This window comes from Chenopodium quinoa, unplaced genomic scaffold, assembly GCF_001683475.1.
Source record: "Chenopodium quinoa cultivar QQ74 unplaced genomic scaffold, ASM168347v1, whole genome shotgun sequence".
Classification (NCBI taxonomy): domain Eukaryota; kingdom Viridiplantae; phylum Streptophyta; class Magnoliopsida; order Caryophyllales; family Amaranthaceae; genus Chenopodium; species Chenopodium quinoa.
In genome coordinates, this window is record NW_018744151.1 from 4209058 (window position 1) to 4220420 (window position 11363).

The 11363-nt window shown below is 30.5% G+C and overlaps 1 protein-coding gene across 1 annotated transcript; it reads right to left on the bottom strand.

The window, feature by feature from the left end:
* Positions 1 to 10055: 10055 nt before the first annotated feature.
* LOC110693722 lies at positions 10056 to 10508 on the bottom strand. Its single transcript, XM_021870896.1, has one exon. The coding sequence runs from the start codon at positions 10506 to 10508 to the stop codon at positions 10056 to 10058; it is 453 nt and encodes a 150-aa protein (XP_021726588.1).
* Positions 10509 to 11363: the final 855 nt, after the last annotated feature.

Consider the following 11363-nt stretch of genomic DNA (forward strand, 5'->3'; position numbering starts at 1 on the left):
TTATTATACTTATTCTCAACATTATCAACATCATAGTAATATTTTTCAACATTATTATTATTATTATTATTATTTTCAGCATTAAGATCATAGAAATACTTCCCATTTTCAACGAACCTTGTATCACTCATTCCTTGTTTCTCCACCGCACCATTATTGTACCTAAATGATGCACCATAGTCCTTACCGTTGTTGAAACTCAATCCTTTCGACTCCGGCTCGTAATTCTTCTCATGTTGATACTCATTGTTGTTGTTCATGAATTCATGTTGTTGTTGTTGTTTTCATAGAACTTACCTTCATCGTTAAAATTGTTATATGATATTGGAGTCTTTTCGGCGTAGGTAGTACCGATAAACCCTTCAACTCGGGTGTGTAATTCTTCTCATAATTATTTTCATTATTGTTGTTCTTGTAGTAGTTGTTGAAATTCTCGTACTTTTGGTTGTTGTTTTCATCCATGTTGTACAAGTATTTGGGGTGGTGGTGGTGGTAGAAGGGGCATCTAGGCCGGTTTCGAGCCCGTATAGGCCGTAACCGGTTTTCGGTGGTTTGAGGGAGGAAAACGGGTTGTTCATCCTTCTTTTCTAGCTTGTTTAATGGTACAAAATCATCTACTTTGTTGTTGGTGAAGTAGTTGTTGTTAGTGTTTGGGTTGATGGTTGTGGTGGGGGTGGCATCGTCGCGGTTTCGAGTAACCTTGCTAAAGAATTGGCTATCTCTAGCATAGTTTGGATTGAGCAAACTAAGATTGTAAGAAGAAAAAAGAGGCACACAAATTTTGGTGAGGAAGCCATGAGTGAAAGAGGCTCAAAATTGAGAAGAATGAAGTAGGGTTTAGTGGCTTAATAAGACTTTGATGGTCTAAATGCCCTTTATATAGAGCCTTAGCTAACACTTTTTCTTTTCTTTTTTTTTTTGGGTTGTCTTTTTCTTTTTGTAAATTTTCTTATTAATTAATTTGATTTTTTTTTCTTTTTCCTTAAAATTTGGTTGGGTAAGATCTGTCTTCAATATAATTTGTCCATTTGGGAAGACAAAAATGGGTCATGATTGCGAGCATGCTTAATGCCGGGGAATTTTTCTCCATTTCATACAAGATTAATGGATTTTTTTTAACAATTTTATTAAAGTAGATAATTTTATTAGTGTTTATATATACTTAAATATTAAGTGTTATATATAATATATAATTAAGTGGATTTATAGTTTAACTATGACTGACTGACTGATGATGAGTAATAATTTTGTTTTAATGGCTTACGTTGAGACTGAGATGGTGATGGTGAATTGGGGATAAAGTTCTAACTTCTATTTGAATGAAAGAATTATGGCTTTGGTTAGTATGGCTATTGTGGTAGATTTTCTTAATGCTTTTTTGTGGTTATTTTACTCAAATTTCGATCAAATAAGTCAAGTGAATAAGCCAATATCAGACAATCAAGAATTACACTAGTAACACTACACGTCATATAAGGTATAATTCATGAACATAACACAATTAAAAGATTTCTTTTGATTAATTTCCTATAAATATTAATTTTCTAAGGATATTACATTGGTACGGTGGATATCTTTGGAATTTGTCAAATATATAGGAATTCACTAAAAAATTAAATAATCCTCTCTAACAGTGCTAAGCTATTCATGAATTATCTCTGCTTAATTTAACAATCAACGATTGATTGTGAGATTTTGCTTTGGTTTTCCCCGTAAATAATTTGATATAGTATTGTACATGATCATTAGAGTTACTCTTTGATGACTTAACTATTGAGAGAAATAAAATATTTAATAATTTTGGGTATGAAATAGTCATGTGACTCATGCGCTTATTCCTGCAAAGCCCATCACTTGGTTTGGTTTTCATAATTACTTTGAGTAGTTAAACTACTTTTGTACTAATTAAATTACTAATCTTTTTTAAGTTTTACCCTGGCCTGACAACGCTAGCTAATTAGCTACAGGAAAAGTTAAACCAAACTCATCCCTCCCACCTCCTATTGTATCTACATGCCCTAAGTAAAATTAAAATATAAGCAATTTTCTTTGTATATTTGGCTAAATTATTTTCCATAAATGATGCACAGAATAAATGTATATATTCAATTTAAGAATACTACGTATCTTTTAATACAATCTAAACTATTCATTAATCATTATTCAATATTGGTGCAATGGTTCATAAACAAAGTAATTTACTCCGCTTGTCAAAAAAAAGTAATTTACTCCGTACTAAATTTCCTCGTTGGTAGAATCTTTCAAGAATTTTTTGACGAACAATTATATATATATATATATATATGTATATATATATAAAATAAAAAATAAAAAAAAGCAAGAAAGTTTTTAAAATTATAATAGACTATAATTTTCCCTATTTCATTGTTTTTTAAAAAAATGTTATTGTGACTCTATTTCAATTATATTCCGTAGTTCATTTTATTTCAGTTCAATTTAACTCCAATTAGTTCATTTCAACTCCAATCAGTTTAGTTCAGTAAATGGGGATTTATTATTACGTTATGAACATTGAGCATTGTGTAAATCAAGTTTAGTGTATGTCCTTTCTTGATTAGTATTAAATAGTAAGATAAGCTATACACACAAGTTAAACCAACATAAGAAATGGTTTTGTCCTTTTTTGGGGAGAAGAGAATATAAGTAGTATGTATATACTAAATATACTATATAGGTCAATGTATAAAGGAATTGTTCTATGCCAATACGGAAATCATTGTTTGTGCTACGTATTTAATTTTTACTTCTAAGGTTAAAAATTACTTGCAAGCTAAGGATTAATACATACTTTCACAATCATAGCTACATTTGCAAATCATATTCATTGTGAAAATTTATGGTCCATAACATGGATAATCCAGTAAATAGTGGTGACTTTTTAAATTTCACGTGTTTTAATTTGATTCTAAAATTAAGTACGTGTGTAGGTTTTTTCTAAAGTTGAAATCATATATACTTTATCTATATCGTTATTCCTATGTAGTAATTTGACTTAAATTTTTTTTTAAAATAAATAAATAAATAAACCATTTGAACAAGATTTGGTAGACACATAGAGTATATATAATTCTAGTACCAAAATTCTTTGTAAAATAAGTTCCTTAAGGCGTAAAGTGTGGATTGATTAACACATCATGACAAAATTGATACGAGTATATTGACTGATAAGGAAAATTTGTCAATTACTACCGCAAGTTAATACTACTTTGTAAATTACTACCGCAAATTAAAAAAGTTGTGAATTACTACCGCAAAAAATTTTAAGATGTTGCGATAACTACCAAACCCCCATTAAACCCAACTATGACGTCATTATATCACTTTAACCCATGGTTAAAAACCCTTAACCATGACGTCATTATATCCCTAATCCATTTTCTTTTTTTTTTTTTTTGGGGGGGGGGCTGGTTAAAGCCCTTAACCATGGTCAAACACGGGTTAAAGGGATATAATGACGTCATAGTTGGGTTTAATGGAGGTTCGGTAGTAATCGCAACATCTTAAAAAATTCTGCGGTAGTAATTCACAAATTTTTTAATTTGCGGTAGTAATTTACAAAGTGGTATTAACTTGCGGTAGTAATTGGCAAATTATCCTACTGGTAATTATAATAGTATGAAACTACATCATTAATTTCAACATTTTCTGACCTCTTTTTGTTTTGTTCTTGAGGAAAAAACAGAGAAGTGAGCAGGTACAAATCGGACTACCAATTACCAAATAAATAAGGCGTTGAAAATTGAGTACACATAAAGCATGGTGTTATGGAATTAGGCATACTCCACGTACCAACATTTTTCCAATGAATGCTAAGAATAGTGGATCAGTGCGCCAATTCGTCAATAGGTCTCGATCATATGTTATCTCCATAAAAGTCACTACTTATAAGTTATAATGGTCCATTAATTACCGGACTGTGAGGTCATTAACAATCCATTAACTACACAGTAATATTATACTTTTGTATGTGGATCAATCCGGGGTACATACTATTTTTTATTTCACGGATTAATTAATTTTTTGATATACAAAGAGGTGTAAACGGTAAAAGATATAGTCAAAATATAATTATAATTAGGGATTTGATAGTACTTAATAGTACTATGCAGCTAATCAACTAAGATAGTTGACATACGAAGTACAGTAATGGAGTTATTTTTAGAATAGTAGTGATTTTTTCCTAGCTACTCTAGAAGAGTCAACTTAAAAATTTTCAACATGACCTAAATATTAATTGGCCATTGAATAATGAATGTAGTAGGATTGTAGACTGTAGAAGTGGTCCATTATAATGTTCATAAGCTAGTTTAATGAACTGTAATTGCTTTTATATAGATGTGGTCGGTATTTAAGAAAAAATTGAAAGCCATTGGATAGTGATTCTAGATTTCTTGGCCCTTCTAGCACCAATTTCTTAATAAGAGTTTCATAATTAATTTGGCAAGGAGCCTAATTACTTTTTTTTTTTTAAAGCATGATAATGTCCATAACATGAACCACAACAATTCTATCTCAAATAATCACATATAATTAGAGGTGACAATAAAAGATTAAGTAGTGTAATGAGTAGGTGTACAAAATATCAACACTAATAAATTCTTTCGGAGTACTTAGCTTAGCACGTACCGTAAGTCCTTAACATGGGATTCAGACATATTGGAGTGTCACAATATAGTGTCATGACTTTGTACATACCAGGTTTTAGTTCATCAACCCTCACCCATGCAATATTTCAAAACCTAATATTTCAACAGCTTTTAACTAACCAACAAATAATGAATGCATGGAATTGAAGTAAATTAAACAATACGATTGACTTTAGTCATTGTCAAAACAATACTAAAACATTACAAGTACTATGTTTAGTAATTAGTAGTATAGAAAATTAATTTATGATTACTAATTAATTTAATTTGTACAATGTAAAAAAGTCTTTCAATTCCTTTTTGAAATATTTCTCTGCTTGAATGCAGGAGTGATTTATATTTAATTCGGTGGACAAAATATGTGTGATTGATGACCCAAATTATAGAGGGTTACTAACTTTTACTAACTCTATGCACAACCACCTCTTATTTTTCATGTCTTGGGTTGCGTGCGAAGTTCTTGCGTGATGAACGGAGGGTATGATTGCCTTAATTTGTTGCTTAACATTCAAAGAAGAGTAATACAAAGTGAAATTACAGTACTTTTTCGTACTTTTCCTTAAGGGAGCCCCTGATAAAAAGTGATGTTGATTCAACCTATCTTATACAACATTCGCTAAAGTTAGGGATTAAGGGCATGTTCTCTTGGACTTAGGACATGTTCTAATAAACTGAAATCAGCTGAACGGAACTGAATATTTTATAAGAGAAGGAAATTAGGAGTTGAACTGAACTGAACTGAAAATAAACGTATGAGAACAGACTCTTAATTTCAACTCAGTTCAGTTTAGTTCAGTTCAATAACTCAGAACAGACCCTAATTTCATGTAGAATTTGAAAGGCTTTTGTTCTAGTTGCTTGTGTTTTACTTTTTTTTGAAAGGAGATTGAATTGAGGTTGGGGGTGTTCAAGAATATCTATTCAGAATCTCCGATATCTAAGTCAATGCTTGAGAGAGAATAAAAGTGTTTTTTTTATTAGTTGACACTTATTCCTCTTTAGGAAGTTTATTTTTAGTTGACAATTTTTTTTTTGGTAAGTTTTTATATTTTGTATTTATTAGTCTACCTCATTTGTTTTATCATTCCCTCTCCTCTCCCCTAAATTAAACGTGTCAATTAAATAAAAAAGGAAGAAGTAAATAAGATTATATAATATTATTAAGATACAAAGTACACATTTACGATTATAAAGAGTAATATCAAAGAGTGAGGAGTAGCTCAAGTGGTTAGAGCTCTCCTCCCGATTCTAGGTGATTTGAGGATCAGTTCTCATCACCTATACTTGCGTCTCTCTAAACACCAAAAAAAAAAAAAAAATAGAGTAATATCAAAGGTATTCTCACAATATTAACATATACTACCTCCGTTTCTTTTTAGTTGACATGTATTCTTTTTTAGGAAGTTTTTTTTTAATTGACACGTTTTCCTTTGGGGTAAATTTTTTACCTTGTATTTACAGGCTACCCCACTTGCTTTTTCATTCTCTCTCACTCTCTCTCCTCTCCTTAATATATGTGCCTAAATTTAACGTGTCAACTAAATAGAAACGGATGAAGTATGTCACAATGGCCAAGATACCAAGAGATGCATGATATCTCTATCTCTTAATATCTTTACTAAATCAGACATAATTGTAATGTACAAGATATCTCTTAAGATTTAAAAAATCGTTCCTAATCCTAGTACTCTAGTAGTTTGGTTAAGTTGGCTGCATATTCGGTTCAATTGTTTAGGGATTTTGTACATCCCTATAAATAACTAATGAGGTATAATGGGCTAAGAGGAAAATGAGTTGGGTTGTTTAGTGAAGAAAAAAGAGTGGAGACTATTGGGCTTGGGTCGTTTGGTGTGTGTTTATAACTTATAATAAGAAAACTATACAAATATACAATGGCCCAACATTCATGTAATTATAAAGAGGTGACCTATAACAAGAAGGAAAGAAATAAAAGCTAGGATTTTCACTTCTTCATTGATCGTATAGGGTTGAGCAAAACTACCCGAAAATCCGTTCTGAAAATTAGGGTACCCGATCCGATAACCATAACGGTTCGGGTATCTGTTCCGATAAATTGTTATCGGGTATGATTATGGGTATCATTTTAAAATTAACGGTTACCCGATCCGATCCGATAAGCATTCTTTTTGTTTTTTTCCCTACTTAAATCTATTAACATAATCTAAAATTTTACTTTACTTCATAATCACTTTATAATATCAATGATTAGTAACATTATTAATAATATGGTCAAGATCATATGGTATTTTTTTAATTAGTTATAAATTATATCATAATAACTACATAATTAAGTTTAATTATCATTATTGGATATCTTATTGGGGACCCGATAACCGATCCGAAAATTCGGGTACCCAAAATCCAGGTACCCGAACTTATTGGTTCCGATTATGGGTATCACTTTTAGTGATTTTGGTTATCGGGTACCCGAACTGTTAGCACTAACGGTACGGGTACCCGTCCCATGCTCACCCCTAGATCGTAATAGTCTTGTAGACAGCAAAAATCACTCCAACGGAGTAGTAAATTTTAGGAAATTTTAGATTTTAGCACCTCACAAAAACGCAACAATTGATTTTAACACCCCCATAAAAAAATGGATTTTAACACCAAATAAATTTCCAAAAATTTGGTATTACCACCACTTAACTGATTCCCTTTAGGAATCCGTTAAGTGGGCCCATAAGCCACGTGTTGTGTTATTATTGGCCAAAAAAAAGAAAATAAATAAATAAATAAAAGAACAACCTAAAACTACCCATTTCAAAATTAAGTACTCCCTCCGTCCCTTAATACAATGCCTCTTTCTCTTTATTATGTGAGGAATAATTGCTTAAAAGAGGCATTGTATTTAGGGACGGAAGGAGTACTTCACAATAATATCTTTGAAATCATTAACTATAATAATTTGTTTGGCATCTTATAAAAAAAAATTAAATAAATAAATAAATATATATATATATATATATATATATATCTTTGAAATATTATATGACTTGTTATTCTTAGTTGATTTATATATTTAATAAATCGTTGATTACTATTTCGATAAGTTATGATATGACATTCAGCGTAGCAATTCTGGGCACTATCCAGGCCATATACTAGTAATAATATATTTTTAAATAAATGATCTAAATCAAGTATATATGTGTGTCATGTGTATCCTTCTCTTCTAGAAATTATAAATTATACTAATGCTTATATCAAGATTCCAATTTTAAGACAATCACAAAATTCACCATATGAATAAAAAAAGTCATACCATTTTTTGTTATGTAATATTTGTATTTATTTATTATTTTAATGTTATTAAGTTAGATAGTTTTTTTTTTTTTTTTTTTTTTTTTTTTTTTTTTTATAATTTTTTTTTAGAAAGAGCTATAAGCTATTTTAGCATTTGATAAGATAGATGATTTAAGGAGTTAGTCAAATCATTTAATGTAATCGGTCATATAGCTAATCAAACAGTTAAAATAACTTATACCAACTAAGGGCCTATTCTCATTGACTGAACTCAGCTGAACTGAACTGAATTGAGCTGAGCTGAGCCGAAATGAACTGATAATAAACGTATGAGAACATGCCCTAAGTACTTGCCAAGTACCAAATAGGAGCCTGAACACCCGCATATTTTAATTTGTAGTTTGGATCCTAACATCGTTAACCTACTTTTAAAAAAATTGAGTTCAATGCAATGTGATTGTACAATATTAATTAGGAATTTGTTCAAATAAATCCAACAAATTTTTTTACTATTAATTTTTTTAATAATCCTATTTGGAGCTATTAAGAGATTTGATTTGACATAGTCGTTGCAAATAATATGAAACGAAGGTAGTATATATGGTACGAAGTAGTATAAAAGTGCATAAAGCTCCTTCCCATTTGAAATGTTTGTCTCACTTATAAACATTAGATATATCCTTCTCATTTTAAGGTAGTATAATCTAGCATTCAACATTTTTTTTTTCTAATAGAATATAGTTGAGATCCAATGAGAAGGACCTTAAAATGAGAAGGATGAGAAGGAACAAATGTACATATATTTTACACTAAATGTGCATTTTTTGGGCTTTTTGTCAAAAACTACCTAATAAAACCAATATTTTGCGAGAAACTACCTATTAAAAAAATGTTGTAATAAACTACCTAATAAAGGTAAAATGATGTAAAAAACTACCTAAGAAAAGGTAAAATGTTGTAAAATACTATCTATACCGAATTTTCACCGTTGATTGACCTCAAAACACTCTAAAACCACCGTTTTCATTCCCAAAACTAACACAACTTGCTTGAAATCGTCTCCACCACATCTAAAGCACCTTCCAACCCCAAAGCCACCACCTCTAACCCTAAAAACCACCATCCCGAAGCACTAATCTACCCTCACCAACTCAAAATATCCTCCAACCACCCCGAAAATAACATTACCACCTTGAAAACCAACCCTAACGGTGGTTTTGGGGGTGTTCTAAGGTGGATCAACATCCTAAAATTAAGTTAACGGTGGAATTTTGGTCAAAGGTAGTATATTACAACATTTTATCTTTTATTAGGTAGTTTATTACAACATTTTTTTTATCAGGTAGTTTCTCACAAAATTTAGGCTTTATTAGGTAGTTTCTCACAAAATGTCCTTTTTTATATTGAATGTGCATAATTGTGTTTCAACCTAATAAAAAAATTTAATTTCCTGAAAAAACGAAAAATATGCACATTTGTTCAAAAAATATGCACATCAAATTTGAGCCAAATATTTTTTTGCACATTTAGTACAAATTATGCACAAAAAATCCTTCTCATTCTTCTTGTTTGACCCTAAATCTATATATTTTTAATATAGTTAAAACTATATACTTCGTATATTTTAATTATATTGATTGAAATTATGTAAAAAGTAAATGAAATAAACAGAAAATAAATACTTCAAAAGACGTTGAAGTGACATTTTATTATATCTCTATTTTTATTTCTTAAATACGGAGTATTACAAATATATTTTTAATATCATGTACCTAGAACTATTATTATTATTATTATTATTATTATTATTATTATTATTATTATTATTATTATTATTATTATTATTATTATTATTATTAGGAGTATAACAAATATGTTTTTTTTTTTTTTTTTTTTTTTGATAAAAGAGTATAACAATATGTTACGGAGTACATTATATAATTGTGCAAATTTCTAAATAAGACAATATTAATAAAAGAAGACAATATTAATAAAACTTGCAATGTGCAAGTTGTCAACAACTCAACATTATCAACGCAACCAAGAGAGTTTCTCCACCACATACACAAAAACAAAGAAGGAAAAAAAAAAAGTTTCATCAACCAACATTATCAAACACCTTCAAGGATCATCGAGAGGAATTGGACCCCAAAAGAGGACCCAAACCAACAAGACATTAGGAACCAAAATTGGAATCAAAGGATTAACTTCACTCACTAGCTTCTTTCTAAACAATCTTTTCCTGAAATACAATCTTTTACTTTCATCATCCCATTTAGCTTCTTCAACTCCTTTGCCCAAAATCAGAGGTGGGGGTTGACTGTAAGGGCACTTTGACCTCCAAGAAATAGGAGGTGCCCTTAATCTTTTAAGGAAGAGAGAGAAACTCCATTTTAAGTTGAATGTTGGGTTGTTTTGGTATTTGGGGCAGAGTAAAGGTGGGAAATCCCAGTTTAGATAACAGGGGATTTGGTTAGCAATGAAATATTGAGAGTGGAGTGATGGGTTTGTAGTTGGGTTTGTTAAGATGTGTGTTAGGGCTGTGAATTTTTGCTCCCATGTTGTATCCTCCATTTTTGTTGCTTTGGGAGAAAGCTAGAAATGAAAGTATTGAGTGAGAGGATTGGTTTGAATTTTTTGTTCCATACGTCCACTCTTGTATTCATTAGTCCAGTGTAAGATGGTTTTGGGTTATGCCTCGTGCCCACCATGTATGTCTTATGGTTGGATGTATGCCGTGCTACACATTGTGTCATGTCAAAGTACGCTATTTCGACTCTATTTTGTATCCGGGTTGGACACTCGACACTCACACGAGGACATAAATTCCTTACTTTACACTTCAATGCTTATTTAGATGCTTCAATCATCTTTAACCACAAAACCATAGAAAATATAGAAATAAAAGGAACGAAAAGAAGTATGTGCTATAAATAGGCTTTAAATAACATTTTAACAAGATTAACAATCAAGTTCGCTTAAAATGTGTGTAAAGTATTTTTACGACATAATACTTGCAATTCGAGTAGAACTATCTAAAATTAGGAATATGTTCCATTTATGTCGTTCCCTCTCACTAGTGTCCACATTTAAATTAGGACAATGTCCTTGTGTCTGAAAGTTCTTACCCTTACTTAACAGATACTTATTTTTACTTGATTGAATTGAATAAGCTTATTTTTACTTATTTTTACATGTGTCTTCTATTCTTCTAATAAGCTTGATATTGAGCTAGTGTTTACTAAACTTGCACGCTTATTAATACTTCATATTTTGAACTAAAACATGGATAGATCACCGAAGGACCAAGTAAAATTTCATTAATTAGATTTCTTCAATAGCTCAGGAGGGTTGAAGAAACTGTAAGAAGAATGATACCTGAAACAAGAAGAAAAGTGAAAAGGCAAGCCTAACAGACTGACATAATCC

What these genes read in the sequence shown, in the direction of transcription:
- LOC110693722 (XM_021870896.1), bottom strand. Translation starts at nt 10,508, where the DNA reads ATGGAGGATACAACATGGGAGCAAAAATTCACAGCCCTAACACACATC.